We start from the raw sequence: 18,275 nt of genomic DNA on the forward strand, positions 1-18,275 counted from the left end.
TCTCATGCTTTGAATGACAACAATTGATTCGGGCAATCTTTTTCAAATCAAGCCATCACTATCACATGCTGCTAAGTGAGATCACTAACACTCAACAGACGCAACCAACGGTGGATCTGGGGAACTTTTCCTTAAGCAGAAAGTAGTGTGAAGCAAACTATTGGAGGATCAGTTTGAAACGACTACAAGGAAACATAGGTAATTACGTAAAGTCGCAGGACGGCCTAAAAATGTCAGCCATTTAATCTAAAAATTTAAATTGTTAAAGATGAGGGTTATTGAGTATTTAATATTTCCAACACTATCCAGACTTTCTATCCCCACCAAAAACCGACTCGAGAAATTCTGTCTGTTTGAGGTGACTCACGTCGCCCCACGATTTGATGCTCCATTCGTCCTCATCGGACAAGTGAAATACATTGATGGATGCATTCCTTACCTTACCGTGGCAGTTTTCAGATGGAGAAGCCCTTTTGTGAAGTGCTTCTATGGCAGCACCGTGTGATACTACAACCACTCTATCTCCTGGATTATTAGAACTGGAAATTAGCATGTATTACACGTCATTTTTCATGTAAATGCCAAATTAAGCAATTAATACCTCTGTGTTTCTTTGCGATCCTTTGCAAAGCCGATGTAGAACGATTGTATAGTTGATTAAAGCTCTCTCCACCACCCTACACATACATGTTGACAAATGTTATAACTTGCTTTCTCACTAGGCGAGATTGGGATTAGGCAACAGTACTATGTGTGCATGTGCGAGGGGGAGGGGGGGGGAGGGATTACAGGAATTTCCAGATCATCTTGGTCGGATTGTAATGCTTTGTAAGCCTCTGGATTAATTTTGGCTGCTTCAGGGAAAAGAACACCTTGAAGGGCTCCACAATGTCTTTCCCGCAAGTCAAGATCTTTAATAACCTGGGAACAATAATAGAGAACAACCAACTTGCAAGGTTATCGCTATACTGTTACGATCAGTCATATCAACAGTATTGATCATGCATGAACATGATTCAGGGTTGATTCTGCAGGGTTGAAAGATGTTTTCCATCACCAGCAGGTGTCTCCATACATAATAGAAATCTCTCATCAATGACAAAACATGCATTTAACTGTTTTAAGTAGGGCATTAAGATAAGAAATATCTAGGTAATGTAAAGTTTAAAAGAAAACATATTGATACATGTGATCCGCAGAAGATTTAGAGCCAAGAAAACGCCTCATTTAAGAATAATGGATTATCATTTGGATGGAACATAAAGCTATACAAATTTACAATTTCCTGATCCACTGAATAATCGTCTTCTCATTGCCTCTTATGCTCAAAGTCAGAAAAAAAACATACAATTATGTCGCACAGGTTGAACTGTATGGCCAGAACAGAGAAAAGAGATGAACTCAGACAGAAAAGAGGACTAACTAAGCAGATAATTTTGCATGAAATCATGGTGATAAATTACACAAGCAAACCGCTACTCCAGGAACCTACTTTCACCCGCTGGCTGCTGCTCTTCTTGCAGCAGCAGTAAGTGTAAATGCTGTTCGGTACATGTAAGCAGCAAAACATGGCAATGAGCCCAATTCAAACCCTTGCCAAACACATATATATTCCTTCTGTCAAAATGAGCAAGATACTTTCTGTAGTTTTTCCCAGCCAAATGATTGGCTACCAAACTAAGTGCTATTTATGCAACCCTTTACTTGAAGAGAAAAGGCCATACACATCCCAAAAACTCAACACATTAGTAATTAAAAGTTAAACGTTGATATTGGATTCAAACCTCAAGCACCCTACAGCTCTTTGCTATTATCTCGGCAGTGTCGAATGCTCGTTTTAAATCAGATGAATAGACTGCGGAGATCTTAGGCTCCCTTGAAAGACGGTCAGCCACCTTGACATAACAGATTTTTGTATCATATCAACGTATGAACAAACGAGTACAAACAGAGATTGCAAGAACCACGACTCACCGCAAACGCTTGCTGCCTCCCAATATCACTTAAGTTCACATCCAGCTGCCCCTGAAGAAAACAAACAGAATGCCCATACTACAAAAATTAGCAGATCATGTTTTATAGTTCATGCTGTAATGGTAATTTTCCAACAGAAAATCATTACATTAAATTTCTTAACAAGAATATCCACTTCCCAATAGTGGCCCTGCTGGCTGCAGTTCTTTTAGATTCTTGTTCTTTAACTTAATTTCCTTGTAACAGTATTTGTTAGTAAACATTTGAAGATCTTATTGCTGGTGGCTGGTTTAATAAAAAACCACAAATTCAAACTCCAAAGTCCAAAATTTATTTCTTGATTCCTTTTTTTGCTTTCATTTTCTTGGCTCCAACTCATGATAAGCCGCACCTAAGGAATTGACGTCGAGAAGTAAGGAAGAAAGTGAATACCTGGATTCTGCGATCAGCATTCCATTCCGTCTCGCCGTGGCGAATTACAACAATCTCTGCATATTTAGGGCCGATAGTCTCGATCAGTCCACCGTTCCCATATTGAGATGGTACAGAATCCCTGAAGAAAACGACACATCAGCAACTCTTATTTCCAGCCAGATTTCAACTGAAATTCGAATTCTTGATCCCTTTTTTTGCGGAACTGAAGCTATTGCAATCGTTTTACAGGGCCCATAAGACATTGCATCCTGGTTGTGCGGGCTGAAGGAATCCACTGCTTACTGAAATAAAGCATGTAATGAAACATCTATGTGGTGCATATGAATGTGTTTTTTCTACGAACCTTGAAGCGGCCATGGAAATGCGCAGGCACAAGCTGAGGCAGAGTGGCTTAGAGCTGTTCGGGCTTTCAGAGAGCTGCGGGTTTAGGCGACAGCAGTTTTGGAAGAGACGGAGACGGAGTCATCGTGTCATTGACTGCGGCCCGTAGGATTGTCAAAGTCAACCGTCCTTTTTTATTATAATTTTTGAGTGAATTAATCAATTATTATTATTATTATTATTAAGTTTAAGCGAATAATTTCATATGTAATTCCGGATGAGATGATCAGCAAGAAACTTTGGGTTAAGGATGTTTTTATCACAATGGTACCATATCAACTCATCTAGTATGTATTTCACTTTTAAATTACAATTTAATTTAATTATATATCTTGTTCTTTCTATAAAAAAATATCTATGAATTATATACCTTATGTTTGTTTTCGGTTTTGGGTCATCTCAGAGATGGCCCAAAACAGAAGCAATGTTTGTCATTGCTTGTTTTGCCATGTTTTTATCTTGTTTTTAAGTATTTTGTCTTGTTTCTAAGTATTTGATTTTTAAACACAAATATATTTTATTTTAACCACTTAATATTTTATACGTAATATTTTCTACATCATTGAAATAATTAAAAATTTTAAAAAATATAAAATAATATAATTATTCTACACGGTTAATTCATATATTACATTATTTGAATAATGTATTTAAATTTATCACCTCGAATAGAACAACTAACAAAAAATATTGTTAATCCATTATTAGAGTGCATTTAATTATTTTTAAAAGTGTATTTACATAAATTATTTTTTTCATTTCCATACATATATAATTAGGAAATAATATTTATTTTAATCCACTCACAACTAAATAAATTATATATATTTTTATACATATATATATATATATATAAATATATATAAAAAAGACATGATTTGACAATGAACAGTATTTTTTGTCTCCCCACTACCCAACATCAAACATAACATACTTATTTTATATTATCTTCAAAAACAAATCCAAACATACACACTATCTCTAACTTATTTTTATTTATCTTTGTTTTTCTCTCTCTATCTCCACAAAATACCAAAAACAAGTTAAAAACAAAACCAAACATAATGATATTAATTTGACACGACACTAGAGTAACATAGAAAACACCAGACCAAAATTTTGTAAATCATGGTACCACTACCATCTCATCAGTTTGTAAAAGTTGTAAGTGTAAAGTTCCAGGATGCCTGAATCTGAAGCATCTCAGGTTGTTCAAACACATTTTGTGAGATCAGATCTCTTGCATTGATAGACAACAATGTACGTGAACCATGCAACTCCTCAAGGTACATCAAGCCATGACGATCACATGCAAGTACAATTACGACATTCAGACGACACAACAAGAAATGAGTAAGGAGAACTCCTTAATTAGACTGTAGTAAAGCAAACTGTTGTAAATATAAGTTTTAGACTAGCACAGGAATACTTGGATCTTAACAAAGATATATGTGATTTCCTATAAGTGTTCATCCAGGGAGAAAATGGATCTTATTGAGTCTAAGTTACTGGCTTGTCATTCTGGTAGAAATAATTATACTTCTTTCAACAATTAACTATCCAGAATGTTTGTCCCCACCAAAACCCGACTCCAGAAATCCTGTCTGGTCGAGATGACTCACATCACCCCATGATTTAATGCTCCATTCGTTGTCAGACACATGAAACACATTTACAGAAGTATTAAGAACTCGTGCACTAGGCCCTCTATGCGGAGAAGCCTTTTTGTGAAGTGCTCTGATGGTACCGCCATGGGAGACTACAACGACTCTCTCTCCTGCATTAAAATGAAAATTGGATGAGATTTGTGAGTTGTATTCATGTTATATTAAGCAAACACTACCTCTGTGTTTGTTTGCGATCCTCTGCAGAGCCGATGTGCATCGTTCATACAGTTGACTAAAACTCTCCCCACCACCCTGCATATGTTATGGATTAGCTACAGATATGGAAACATCCCAGAAATAGATTTCACTCTAGAAGAGACTGACTTAAGTAACTACTGTCCAAGCACGCGGCGTGAGGCATAAGCACTGTAATGGTTTTTCTTGTATTTATGCAAACAAGAAATGGTGTATTGATTGCCACAGAACTCGTTGCTCAGATGGTCTGCCCATAAGTGACCTGCAAGCTGGGCCAGACTGAACAGGCAGCAAATTCGTGCTCATTTTGGATTTACTGACTTCAAATAACCATATATAGTGAATATAGCAGTAGAAACTTGGTTATAGCACAGCCACAGTAACATTCTTGTGATCCATAGTTTATTAAAGGATGCCACTAGCTAATTTCATGAGATTTCGAAAGATAAGTACAGGTAATATATCAGAAATACTTCTTGATGCAGCTTTATATATGCTGGCTTTTAGCAGTTACTATGTAAATAGGGACATAGACAGAGGCAACAAAATACTTTGCTCAGAGAGGGAGAGGGAACATACTGGAATTTCTTGATCCTTTTGGTTAGATACAAATGCTTTGTGAGCCTCTGGATTAACCTTGGCAGCCTCATGAAAGATAATGCCTTGAAGGTCCCCAAGATGTCTTTCCCGTAAGTCTGGGTCTTTAATCACCTGATGGAAACAACACAACATTCAGGATGAAACGCTACTAGTAACAATTGTCACATTTGGAGAAATACATGTGTGTTCACATGTAATGCTAGTCATGTTGAATAGGTCGAAGATGTTTTCCATTATCAAAAGGTGTGCCCTTTATGTAATAATGGATCTCTTGAACAAAAACATGCATCAAACCTTTTAATTATGGCATCTGAAAGTGCAACATCAGAGAGAGGGGAAAAAGAGAAAAACTCAGAAGCAAACATATGCAAAGTAGCATACAAAAGAATTAAAGCCAAAAAAATAAAAATAATAATAACGTAAGCCTGGTTAACATTTAGACAGATCATAGATGACGTTACAAAGTACTCCAGTTATTTTCTGCTGGAAAAATCAAACTCCTTCTGCCTCTTACATATTATCAGCAGAAGTATTAGAACCTGATTATATAATATAACCTAAAAAGGGAAACATGTTGAGATAAAAGACAGAACAGAGAGATCAAACTTGGATAGAAAGGATATCAAAGCCTCAATGAGAAAATTTGGAAAAGAAAAGGTGAGAAAATAACTACGTAAGACGCTCTTTACATGGGATCTGGTTTGCCAGCAACAATCCAAGTTGAGCAGTGAAATTTTGACAGTATGAGAGACTCAAATGGGAAATTATGGCAATGAGCTCCAAAATTCAAGTTCTTGTCTATAAATATTCGTAAATGCTGTAAATATTAACAAGTAAAATATGTTTGACTTTTCCAGGCTAATGAATGGCTGTCGAAACAAGTGGTTGATTATCTACCCTTCAGTTAAAAAAGATAAAAGTGATGGATTTCAGCTAAAGTTGATCCTTATATCATACCTCAAGTACCCCACAGCTTTTTGCTATTATCTTAGCAGTGTCAAATGCTCGCTTTAAGTCTGATGAATATACTGCAGAAATTTTAGGCTCCCTTGAAAGCCGGTCAGCCACCTTGAGCAAGAAATAACAAATTCTAAAGCATACCATGCCAAAAACCATCAAGATACCAGAAAGTTCAAGAATCATGACATACCGCAGCTGCTTGCTGTCTCCCAACATCATTCAAGTTTACATCTAGGTGCCCCTAATCAAAACAAAGACAATATCAGTGAAACAATTATCCACTAATAGTCATTTACTGCTTATGTGCCATGGAAAAATTACATAGAAGTGGTACAAACAGGTTATTTATATTTCATAACAAGAACATGCATTCCCGCACGTCTGGAAAACTAAATGATGCTTGAATTTGGATAGAAGTATCATCAAGCGAAATACAAACTCTCTCTCTCTCTCTCTCTAAAAATATTTTCTATTTTCAAATGAATCCCAGGAATAAATATTGCCAAACATTTGAAAACCCTGAGGCTGGTGTAAAGCATGGTAATGAGTTCTAATTCAAATTTAACAATAGGAATAATCTTAACGAAACTGCAGCTTCATTTTTCGTGCGTACAGACGCAGAAAATCAACAAAGAAATGAAGGCAATAAGACCTGGATTCTGCGATCAGCATTCCATTCCGTTTCACCGTGACGAATCACAATAATCTCCGCGTAGTTCCGTCCAACAGTTTCAATCGTTCCACCATTTTCATCACACTCAGATTGAGGTAAAACAGAAGCCCTGAAAGACATCGAACGTCAAGCAGTCTTAATCCGGCCAAACTATCAACTGAAATCCAAATTCTCGATTTCCAATTTTCTGGGACTCGAGCTATTCCAATCGAACCAAAGACAAAATCTAGGGCCGGAAAGAAAAATGCATTCTTGGGTACTTGCCAGTATAATTGTCAGAGATATATACAAGCAACTATTGACCATTGAAACTGAAGAAATCACCATTTACGCAAAACAAAAGAAAGCGTGAATTCGGACCTGGTGTCGGAGTCAGCCATGAAATCGAGGAGGATCAAGCTAAGGCAGACTGGCTGAAAGATTTTCTGGCTCTTGAAGAGCAGCGAGTTGAAGTGACGGCGATTAATGGGCAATGGCGGAGAAGGGGAGGAATGGCGCTGAGGCGGAGATTTTACGCTAGTGAGGCCTACTGAGCTCATGGCATGCGAATCGAGCTCTTCTCGGGCCTGTTTCCAGTTCAGTTGTTTTACATTTACGGGCCGGCCGGGCCATTACGGAAACCCGGTTTTGGAACTTCAATCCCATGTTTATTATTCTTTTGTTTATTTAAATATAATTACTAATTACGCATCATTAAATTGTTAGATATAAATAACTCGAATTACTATACTTTCCTCATATAAAATTTGTTACAATTACATATAAATTCTTTGAAATTTGAAAAATTATATCTAATACTGTTAAAATTTGCTTCTATCTAATAAATAAATTTCTTTATTAAACAAAATTCACCGCATTTGATAATAATAACAAAAAAATTGAGAAAAAAATTCATATGTACCTCTATACATATTCACTCGTTAATACATGTGATGACGTATATTTTCATCGTTATAAGGATAGATAATGAAATAGTGAAAATTTAGATGGATGGATGAAATTTTAATAAATAAAATAAATATTAAAATTAACATATCAAAATAATTGAGACACCAATTTACGACTGATGAATTATATATTTAGTATTGATTCCAAACTGCACCAAACACAATAAATATGTTGTAGTATGAAAATTCAAGATCATGATAATAATCTAATTTTACATTAATTTTATTATGTCTGATTCAGTACAAGATTAATTATTTTGATCAATCAATTAATTATAAATTAACATTTAAATTATTGTCCATTCTATTATAAGTATTTATTTTTTCATTTTAATATATTTATATATTTGTACACAGACTATGAGTGTGTCTTGTCGCTCACGCTGATAGTAAGGAAATTAGAACATGAAAAAAGGAAAATGATGAAAGTTGAATAAGGTTATGGCAGAGGCATTTTTCTGGTCTTGTGGACACGCTTTTGGTGTTACGTTCTCCACCCAAGCAAGAGAAAACGCGTTTCTTGACTTAAATGAATGATGATCTGCCCCTCCAGACCTTGGAACACTCTCTCCATTTAGTTTCTATGAAAATGAAATATTACATCATTATTAATAAATTTAAAAAAAAAAACACATCAATTCGATCAATAAATTGATATTATTGTAATTTATACTGAATGAGACAAATACACATTATAATAAACACACTCTCCATCTTAAGAGCAAGAACAAAATTGTACTTATTTGTGTGGAAAAAAAAAAAAAACAATACTCATTACATTATTATTCTTTTTCATCTAACGTCTAAGTACACATTAAAAAATTATTATTTTTGTTGCACTTAAACTTATTCGATCGTATTTTTTCTCATTGAGACGAGATATAAGATTGAACATTGTAAATTTGAAAGAAAATCTACCGTATAGATCTAATATTATAAGATCAAAATCGAACTTGTTTGAATATTTACATGACAAACAGTCTAAATCTTGATATCTGTAGGTACAAATATTCAAGGTGTAATGTTGAAATAGGCATGTATGTAATTTTTTCTTGGTTGTACCTTAGAATTCTAAGTTGTACAAAGCACACCTTTTTATATATATATATATATAAAAGTAAAAATGATAAATTATTATTTTTTTGAATAAATCAGTTATAATTAATTTTTAGAATCACAAAGCATACCTTTTCTAATATATATATTTTAAAGCAAAAATGATGAATTATTATTCTTTTTAAATAAATTAATTATAATTATTAATATTAAATATTTATATTTAATAATTATCAATAATTATATACTATTCAGCATATCAAATAATTAATATATAATATATAAACAATATAAAAATAGAATAACATCAATAAATTTTGAAACCAAAGACATTAGAACACGCGCCTTCTCACTGTTGTTGGAAGGAAAGCTTCTGTAGATTGGAGTTGAGACTATTCCGATTTGGTAGCGCAGACTTTCTCTTTCCGGAATTGACTCTATATATTAATCGGTCAACTCAGTTAGGCCCAATTCACATTGCAGACCATTATTGAACAAACCGAAGCTTCTGTCCGACTGCCAATGGTCAACAATTGTGATTTTAAGTCAATGCAATTTATGATTATTATTATTATTTTTTGGCTAATTTGGTTGATAACTAATTTTCGTCTCCTTCTTCTTTAATGCAAAGTTGTTGGTATAGGAATTTTGACTAGTAAAATAATGCACATAGAACGAACAAACATAAGCCTAAAAGAATTCAAGATTTTAATTCTATATATGTTTGATTCTAAGAGCACACGGGGTTAGAAAAAAAGATGATTAAAGTGGCCTTTCCTGATGTTTAATTTAATTACATATTAGCCCCCCAACATTTAGAAAATTACAATTAGGATCTCATCATTTGTTATTCCATAGTATTTCCTTTCTTTCTTTCTTTTATTTTTTCCCCACCAAAATACTTATACAAACTGGAGAGTAAGTAAGAAGGATGACATTGCATGAATTATTATTAATCTCACAAGTTTTTTTGGGATAAAATTGCACCAGTGTGTGTGTATATATATATTTGAAAATTAACAAAAAAATAAAAAAATATAATTTAGCATCCATATTTTTATATTAGTAACTAGAGATAAAACAGACACAAAGCCATCTTATGTGTCTAACATAAAACAACTTTTGCCGTTCAAAATTCACAGAAATGAAGTTCTATCACTAAATTTGCAATTTTTTTTTAATAATTTTGATATAAAAAAAAAACAAAAATCCCATAAATAATGGAGCCAGAAAAGCACGCTCTCATTCTTTATGGACTAAACAAACAATTTATTCACCAAAGATTAACAAATTTTGCCCTTGCACTCAACAAAATAAACTTATGGAACTAACTTTGCGAACCCTTTAATAATTTTGAGATGAAAAAAACCAATCATAAAACATGGGACAAAAATGCAACCAAAAAAGCAATGTAGCCTCTTTTCTACATTCTGGTCCTGAGAAAGCCATCTTAAACTCTTATCCCTACACATTATTTTATCAGTAAAGCAGCGACCAAGATTACGACATGACATGTTTAGTTTCACAAATTAGACAATATTGACAGTTGCGGTCTACAGGAGACGACAAGGAACATGAAAATTCACCCGTGAACTCATCAACACCTTACTGCTCATCAGGAAAATTAAAAGAAAAAGTATAAAAAATTACTGATCTGACGACTAGTACAGTACTGCCCTAAAACAGTTGCTATAAACTGAGTCGGCATTCACCTTTCTGGGTCGTCAGAAATCTCATCAATTCTTGCAAAGTATCATCATACTGTAGAGGTGAAATGGAGAAAAGGGCTCTGTTTCTTGCTCTGAATTTGCTTACAGCTCTCCAGTTCCTACTATTTCCAGCACTTTCTAATGCTCAAACCAAGGGAAGAATGGTGACGGTGTTGAGTATTGATGGAGGTGGCATAAGAGGGATAATCCCCGGCACGATTCTAGCCCACCTTGAGTCCAAACTCCAGGTAATTATAAGCGCCATGTTTCCACTTGTGATCAGTATCTTTCGTCAGTTTTTAGTGTCTGATTCTCGTTAACTTTTGTCAGGAACTAGACGGCCCGAATGCAAGAATTGCAGATTACTTTGATGTGATAGCAGGAACAAGCACAGGCGGTCTGATTACCGCTATGCTCTCTGCTCCTGGTAAAGATAATCGTCCTGTTTTTGCTGCAAGTAACATTACTAACTTCTACTTGGAGCACTGCCCCAATATCTTCCCAGAGAGCAGGTAATAAGTTTGTAAACTGACAATGTTGTTTTGCTCATTTATTTCTGAAATCCTTTGCTGAATTATGAAGAACTGATTGCAAACATCGCATGTTGGTAACAGACGAAACAACTTTGTGGGCACGATTACGAATTTGGTTGCCGGGCCAAAGTATGACGGGAAGTACCTGAAATCACTGGTTCAGGAGCTATTAGGCAGTGTGAAAGTGAGCCAGACTTTGACAAATGTGGTGATTCCAACGTTTGATCTCAAGCGGCTTCAACCTATTATCTTCACAACCAAAGATGTACGTATTGATCATGATTATCAATCTTTTATTAGTGGGAATAGACAATCTTGATGATTCTGTTTGAATTTCGAACAGGGAAAGGCAAATGTTTCCAAGAATGCTCTGCTATCAGATGTCTGCCTGGGCACCTCTGCTGCTCCAACTTATCTCCCACCTCACTACTTTGAAACTCAAGATTCGGATGGGAAAAGGCGATCTTTTGATCTTGTTGATGGAGGGGTTGCCGCCAACAATCCTGTGAGTAGCTTGTTACGATCAATCTGGACCTACGCTTACATCTCGTACTGCACTATTGTTTATACGTACTACGTGTATAAAACTTTATACATGCAAGCATGAAATTATATACAATTATATCAGTGCAGTTATACCAATTTATATTAGAAGATTCAGACTGATATTAGAACCCTCCAAAGATTGTTATGTTGTTTATAGGAGAAAAGAATCTGATTTGAGTCTTGATTGTGTTATGACAGACTCTAATGGCCATAACACACATTTCCAAAGAAATACTGCTGGGCAAATTTGAACTAGTCGACATGCAACCGATGGACAGCAACAGGATGCTGGTGCTGTCGTTGGGCACCGGCTTAGCCCAACTGGAAGAGAAATATAACGCGGGGGACGCTGCCAAATGGGGCTTGCTCGGCTGGGTATACAACAACGGAGCCACACCGTTGCTCGATATTTATGGGGATGCTAGCTCCGACATGGTCGATATTCATGTCTCCACCCTTTTCCAGTCCCTCCGCAACGAACAAAACTACCTTCGTATTCAGGTAAACCAACCCAGATTTTTTGAATACAGTTCATCTCGTATTTTATTTAACATATAAGCATTATTTACATATTTAAGGAAATATTTTATTCACGAGACAGATAAATATTAAATGAAATAGGAGGTGCAACATTTACGACCAGAAATATTCTACATTCTAAAATATTTTATTCGTTTTGGGGCATTTGGATGAAATAAAGGAGGACAGGTTGGCTGGGGATGCATCATCTCTTGATATTTCAACTATCAAGAATATGCAGACGCTTGTGCAGATAGGGGAGAGCCTGCTGAAGAAGCCGGTTTCGAGGGTGAACCTGGAGACGGGCAGGCCGGAGCCAGTTCACGGAGAGGGAACCAATGAACAAGCTCTGGCCCGGTTTGCCAAGCTTCTCTCTGATGAAAGGAAACTCCGGGTAGGAAGTTAGAAGTATACATACATCACACACTGGAGGAGTTTGCCTGCACCTGCTACCATATTTTCACATCATTGCAATATTTTTTGGTTTAATTAATAAATTTGTGGAGAATAATGATTCAAGATAGGAACTCAACTTATATATATGTAATGACTAAGAATAACTTATTCATTCAGCTACTATTGTAACGTTTGTTTGATAATGTCGGGATTTAATCCCCAATTGTTCGGGATTTTAACAATAATCTTGTACCATTCTACAGTCGCCGGCCTACCACCTTTGCCCCCTGGTGTCCAACTTAGGTGTGGATAGATACGAGCACAACATGATGACTTAGATACAGGATACTATGTTTATCTACAAAATTGTTGGTGGTTGTTTTCTTTATCAAATATATAAAGAAGCATTTGAAATATATGAGATACCTTACTTGAAGTATTTATGATTTTATTTTGTTTCCCTTTAAATTGTGAATGCAATATCTAATATATAGTAACAAATAAGTTTTTGGAGTGTCGCGGATTATAACCATCCACATTGAAGGCTGAGGATGTTAGAAGCAACCAAATAGTCCTAATCGAAGAGAATGGGGCGCATAACGTTCAAATATAAATGAGAATAATTGTCATGTCGTGCACAAGGGACCATTTATCTGAACTTTTAATAATTGAAGTCCGAAGAGGGGAGAGTTTGGTTGTTTCTCGTGGGTCATTTTCTTTTCTTTTCTTTTTCCTGCCACCCTTCAACTTTCAGGTTTCCACTATCATATGCAGTTAAAAAAATTATCACCATGTTTGGTTTCATTTTTAGATAATCTTCAAAATAAGATAAAACACATTTTATGTTTGTCTGTTTATCTTCACATCTTGTTTATGTATTTTTTAATTTTTGAACTTTTTATATATAATAGATATATACACACATATATATAAATATAATATAAAAAAAATATGATTTGACAATTATAAGTTATTTTTGTCTTCAAAAAATACAACATTAAACATACAATATTTATATATATTTATATATAAAAAATATATAAAAGAGACATGATCTGACAATGAACAGTGACTTTTGTCTCCCGAATTCCAACAACAGACATGCACCACGTATTTTAAAATATTTTAAATTACCTCTAAAAATAAATCCAAATATACACTCTATCTTCAACACACACTTATTTATCTCTATTTTTCTCTCTCTATCTCCAAAATACAAAACAAAACACTCCAGAAACAAAACTGAACATAATGTTTATTTTTTATTTAATTTTTATTTTCCCCTCCTTTTTGTCGGGTTCTTTAATACAATTTTATAAAACTATTTAATAAATTAATTATTATTGCACACGCGTTGGATATGTTTATAAAACAAAATAAATTATTTTTGTCAGGTTCTTACAACCGTTATTCTTGCATTCATGTCTGAGGTCAGCTTTGAAAGGAATTAATATCTAATTTTGGTACAGAGGCAGTTAAGCGCAGATTGCTCATCACAGTCAGAAATAAACGACTCAAACACGAACTACATTGGTTGTTGTACATCAATACAACACAACACTTTACTATAAACACACACAAAGATCACCAGAATTTTTACATTTTGTTTATCAAACACAACAACGTAAGAAACTACTGTAAAATTCACACACACATCTCGTAAAACAGCACCAGCATCCCATAAAAGTTCGAAATCTGAAACATTAAAGTTAACACCTGCAGTCTGTAAATAGAGTGGTCGTTGATAGATTCGTGTTGCGATTGGTGTTGTACCTCACATCGTCCAACTGTTGAGAAAAAATGGTCAAAAGGGCTGTCTTTCTTGCTCTGGATTTGCTTGCAGCTCTCCAGTTTCTACTATTGCCGATGCTTTCTAATGCTCAAATAAAGGGAAGAATGGCGACGGTGTTGAGTATTGATGGAGGCGGCATAAGAGGGATCATCCCTGGAACAGTTCTAGCCCACCTTGAATCCAAACTCCAGGTAATCAACCGCATTCTACACGTTTCTTGGCTGTCTGATGTCAGTTGCTTTGTCAGTTTCTGATGTCTGATTCGTGACAGGAAATAGATGGTCCGAATGCAAGAATTGCAGATTATTTTGATCTAATTGCGGGAACTAGCACAGGCGGTCTGCTTACCGCTATGCTGGCTGCTCCCGGTAATGATAATCGGCCACTGTATGCTGCCAAAAATCTCACTAGGTTCTATTTCGAGCACTGTCCCAAAATCTTCCCAGCGAGTCGGTGAGTTTAAACTAATGATTTCGTTTGTCCTCATCCTTTTGTTGAACGAGCAAGCACTGATCACAAATGTTGTATCTTCATCAGCCGAAACAACTTTGTGAACATCATTGCGAATTTGCTTGGCGGCCCAAAGTATGATGGGAAGTACCTGAAATCATTGATTCGGAAACTGCTAGGCAATGTGACAGTGAGCCAGACGTTGACGAATGTAGTGATCCCCACATTTGATCTCAAGCACCTGCAACCTATTATCTTCACCACCAAAGAGGTAAAATCCATTGAACACAACACATATTATAATACTCAAATCATGATCATCTTTTCAACTGCATATTTGTTGTTACATATACTTATAAACTTGTGTGAAACCTGGAACAGGGAAAGGCAGATGTTTCCAAGAATGCTCTAATGTCAGACATCTGCCTGGGGACCTCTGCTGCTCCTACTTATCTCCCGCCTCACTTTTTTGAGACCAAAGACGCAAAGGGAAAAAGGCGAACCTTTGATCTCATCGATGGAGGGGTTGCTGCAAACAATCCAGTGAGTGGCCTGTTACGTGTCATCATGCGTACGGGACATGAAATCCAAACTAGTTTTCTTGTCTCTTATTTCATTGTAGAATAGCACACCGAACTGACCAATTGAATTTTTCCAGACCTTAATGGCCATTGTACAGATTTCCAGAGAAATCTTGGGGGGGAACTTTGAACTAATGAACATGCAGCCGATGGACAGCAGCAGGATGCTGGTGCTGTCATTAGGCACCGGCACGCCCAAACATGAAGAGAAGTATAATGCAAGAGAAGCGACCAACTGGGGCTTGCTCAGCTGGCTATACTACAAGGGATCCACCCCACTGATCGATATTTATGGAGACGCTAGTTCTGACATAGTCGATATCCATGTCTCGACCTTTTTCCAGTCCTTTGGCAACGAAAAGAATTACCTTCGTATTGAGGTATACAGAAGAAGAATCAAGAATCATGATCATGTCACGAATTTATGCCATCTTTTCGAATAACTTTTTTTGTTTTGAAAATGTAGGAGGATATGTTGTCTGGGGAGGCAGCATCTGTTGATATCTCAACCACACAGAATATGCAGAGACTTGCCAATATAGGTAAATTGCTGCTGAAGAAACAGGTTTGTCGAGTGAATTTGGATACGGGCAGGCAGGAGCCGGTTAAAGGGGTAGGCACAAACGAGCAAGCTTTGGCCCGCTTTGCAAAGCTGCTAGCCCATGAGAAGAAGTCCCGGAAGAAAGTTGTTCCACATAATTAACATCCACTTAATTTGATTCTTAATGTATTTCATTCAACACCTATACTACATAATAAAGTCAGAGTGCGGGAAAAAAAATGAATTTTGTTTGTCACGGGAGAGAATAATATATTTTTGTAGAATTATTTGGTATGGTCGAAATGAAAGTACGTTTTGAATATTTTTCCGAGTTTAATATGAAAAAAATAAAATAAAAGGGAAAAATTTAATTTTTATAATTATATCGATTAACAATATCTCCTTATTTAGCACTAGGAAACCAACGATTCAATATTAGAAATATATCAATAGAAGTATGCACAAAGCAAGAACAAGAACGAAATATTTTAGTAGGAGAAGGAAAAATGTTGGAGGGGAATTTTTTGTGTTTCTAATTTATATATTCACTTTTCCATCCAATGGACAGAAACAAATTGGAGTTCTAAAACAAATTTATATGCATTCACTTTTACTTTCCCATTCTAACCAAATACGAAACTTTTTCTTAGATATTCTATTTTTAGTTTCGTTTTTCTTTTACATCTATTTTCCGCACTAGAATTCAGTAATATTGCAAGATACCTCCCAAAAATTAATATGATGGGTATTTTGATCTATGCAGTAATAGTTCCAAGTTGTTATTTTACCAAACACTGTATTCCCACTTTTTAAGTTTTCTCAATCAATTTTCAATAATGGAATGTTTGGAGAAGACGGTACAAATGCATTTCATCTAAAGGGAACAACTCCCATGTTCTTCATGTCTTACCCAATATGCATTTTCAACCAAAATTAGGTTATCAATTAGGCCATAAAAGACGAACCAAAATGGAAATGTCTATTGAAAGTCGGATGCCACAACTTTTTTCCAAAGCAAAAATACGAAACAAAGACAATTCAACAAAATTGGTTGAAATAATATTATAACCTTGTCTAATTTCACTTGAATATTTTTCTGAATTTAATATTTTACAATACGATAGTCAATAAAATCATATTGAGCATGATACTTTTTATGATATGATTACTCTCTATAAATCAATTACCAATGCGTACGTATACAGTACATATACGTATGATGCATATATATTTAGAACATGTTTAGTAGATACGCTACTAAAAGTGATACTAGGGCTGTTTAATAGGACTAAACATGCATTTTGTGCTTATTCTCGCATATAGAAAAATATGTTACACAGTCATGTCTCGTGCCATACACTCCATATAAAAACTTAAAAGATCACAAATACGACAACACAAGCATGGTACAGAAAATTTTAAGAGCTATATTAGCATATCATTTTTATTCCATGTATGCAATTAAATAAACATGCAATTTCTTTCTTGATTTTCATGTCCTCTCAACAGAATTTGCAGAGACCTCTAACCATGTCCAAAATCCTGGATACCTGTCTCCACAATAACAAAAACCTGGATTATCATAGGATTCTCCTACTACTCAAAGCTCCTCTTTAGAACTTTGCATGTGTTTTTTTGCATGGAACATGGGTGCTTCATCAGATGCTTTCCGTACATCATTTTTCTTCCCTCTTCTTATAAACTATTGGTGCTGACTATTGGCTATTGATAATCACAGTTACACACTAGAAATTAGATTGGTGTGGCAGTACATGGTGGATATTTTAATAAATCTATGAACTTTTGGCGCTAGACTGTCACAAGCTTGTACTAAAGAAAACAAGAGAACAGAGTTGGGAACACAGTCTGCCGTATGATTAGCATAAAGAATGATTGATGGACCGAACATTTATAATAACAAAGCTTAAAGGACATTAAAGAATTCAAATGACAGGTTATTCAGAAAATGACCGACACATGTTCTCATCAAGAGTAAATTTGTGGAACAAGAAACTAAATGCAGTCACAAGTGAAGAAACTATAAATCAGATGCAAGAATTGAGCTCAGCACACAGTTCGGGAAGCAAATGGGGATCAACGATGATATCGTAGGTAGCCCGGCATTAAAAATGAGAGGCTCAGAAGCCAATAGCAGCTACTTATTGACAGTGAAAATAGCAGAACTGGAAAAGATGAAAGAAGATCTCAGACAGGCTAAAGATGATGCCATGCAATCATGGCTAGACTCTCGACCCCTCATCGATGAGCTTGAAAAGATGCAGGCCGAGTTAGCAAGTGCAAAAGACAGAGTTTTCAAAGC

The 18,275-nt window shown here is 35.4% G+C and overlaps 4 protein-coding genes across 4 annotated transcripts; 2 read left to right on the plus strand and 2 right to left on the minus strand.

Moving 5' to 3' along the window:
* Positions 1–2,912, minus strand: LOC105177668 (phosphoglycerate mutase-like protein 4). The gene is made up of 7 exons (XM_011100892.2): positions 2,753–2,912; positions 2,407–2,527; positions 1,975–2,025; positions 1,785–1,895; positions 790–921; positions 602–677; positions 1–525 (listed from the first exon to the last, which is right to left on the minus strand). Exons 1-7 carry the CDS (start codon positions 2,764–2,766, stop codon positions 302–304), a joined length of 729 nt encoding a protein of 242 aa, XP_011099194.1. The 5' UTR covers positions 2,767–2,912; the 3' UTR covers positions 1–301.
* LOC105177669 (phosphoglycerate mutase-like protein 4) lies at positions 4,141–7,481 on the minus strand. The gene is made up of 7 exons (XM_011100894.2): positions 7,246–7,481; positions 6,865–6,994; positions 6,403–6,453; positions 6,210–6,320; positions 5,232–5,363; positions 4,634–4,709; positions 4,141–4,567 (listed from the first exon to the last, which is right to left on the minus strand). Exons 1-7 carry the CDS (start codon positions 7,422–7,424, stop codon positions 4,347–4,349), a joined length of 900 nt encoding a protein of 299 aa, XP_011099196.1. The 5' UTR covers positions 7,425–7,481; the 3' UTR covers positions 4,141–4,346.
* On the plus strand, positions 10,584–13,012 carry LOC105177670 (patatin-like protein 2). Its single transcript, XM_011100895.2, has 7 exons — positions 10,584–10,845; positions 10,928–11,109; positions 11,212–11,395; positions 11,474–11,635; positions 11,875–12,177; positions 12,377–12,589; positions 12,855–13,012. The coding sequence occupies exons 1-7, from the start codon at positions 10,663–10,665 to the stop codon at positions 12,927–12,929; spliced, it is 1,302 nt and encodes a 433-aa protein (XP_011099197.1). The 5' UTR covers positions 10,584–10,662; the 3' UTR covers positions 12,930–13,012.
* Positions 14,106–16,275, plus strand: LOC105177671 (patatin-like protein 2). The gene is made up of 6 exons (XM_011100896.2): positions 14,106–14,574; positions 14,655–14,836; positions 14,921–15,104; positions 15,215–15,376; positions 15,492–15,794; positions 15,881–16,275. The coding sequence occupies exons 1-6, from the start codon at positions 14,392–14,394 to the stop codon at positions 16,115–16,117; spliced, it is 1,251 nt and encodes a 416-aa protein (XP_011099198.1). The 5' UTR covers positions 14,106–14,391; the 3' UTR covers positions 16,118–16,275.

This window comes from Sesamum indicum, linkage group LG15 (genome assembly GCF_000512975.1).
Source record: "Sesamum indicum cultivar Zhongzhi No. 13 linkage group LG15, S_indicum_v1.0, whole genome shotgun sequence".
NCBI classification, from domain to species: Eukaryota; Viridiplantae; Streptophyta; class Magnoliopsida; order Lamiales; family Pedaliaceae; genus Sesamum; species Sesamum indicum.

Bases quoted from the DNA above. Each gene is read 5' to 3' on its own strand.
- LOC105177668 (XM_011100892.2), bottom strand. The intron at 922-1,784 runs GTTTGAATCCAA...TATTGTTCCCAG, and splicing joins AGAGCTGTAGGGTGCTTGAG to GTTATTAAAGATCTTGACTT. The intron at 678-789 runs GTAATCCCTCCC...ATGTATGTGTAG, and splicing joins AAGATGATCTGGAAATTCCT to GGTGGTGGAGAGAGCTTTAA.
- LOC105177669 (XM_011100894.2), bottom strand. From the start codon at position 7,424: ATGAGCTCAGTAGGCCTCACTAGCGTAAAATCTCCGCCTCAGCGCCAT. The intron at 6,321-6,402 runs GTATGTCATGAT...TTCTTGCTCAAG, and splicing joins GGAGACAGCAAGCAGCTGCG to GTGGCTGACCGGCTTTCAAG. The intron at 5,364-6,209 runs GTATGATATAAG...TGTTTCCATCAG, and splicing joins AAAGCTGTGGGGTACTTGAG to GTGATTAAAGACCCAGACTT.
- LOC105177670 (XM_011100895.2), top strand. From the start codon at position 10,663: ATGGAGAAAAGGGCTCTGTTTCTTGCTCTGAATTTGCTTACAGCTCTC. The intron at 11,396-11,473 runs GTACGTATTGAT...AATTTCGAACAG, and splicing joins TTATCTTCACAACCAAAGAT to GGAAAGGCAAATGTTTCCAA. The intron at 12,590-12,854 runs GTAGGAAGTTAG...ACCATTCTACAG, and splicing joins CTGATGAAAGGAAACTCCGG to TCGCCGGCCTACCACCTTTG.
- LOC105177671 (XM_011100896.2), top strand. From the start codon at position 14,392: ATGGTCAAAAGGGCTGTCTTTCTTGCTCTGGATTTGCTTGCAGCTCTC. The intron at 14,575-14,654 runs GTAATCAACCGC...GATTCGTGACAG, and splicing joins ACCTTGAATCCAAACTCCAG to GAAATAGATGGTCCGAATGC. The intron at 14,837-14,920 runs GTGAGTTTAAAC...TATCTTCATCAG, and splicing joins AAAATCTTCCCAGCGAGTCG to CCGAAACAACTTTGTGAACA.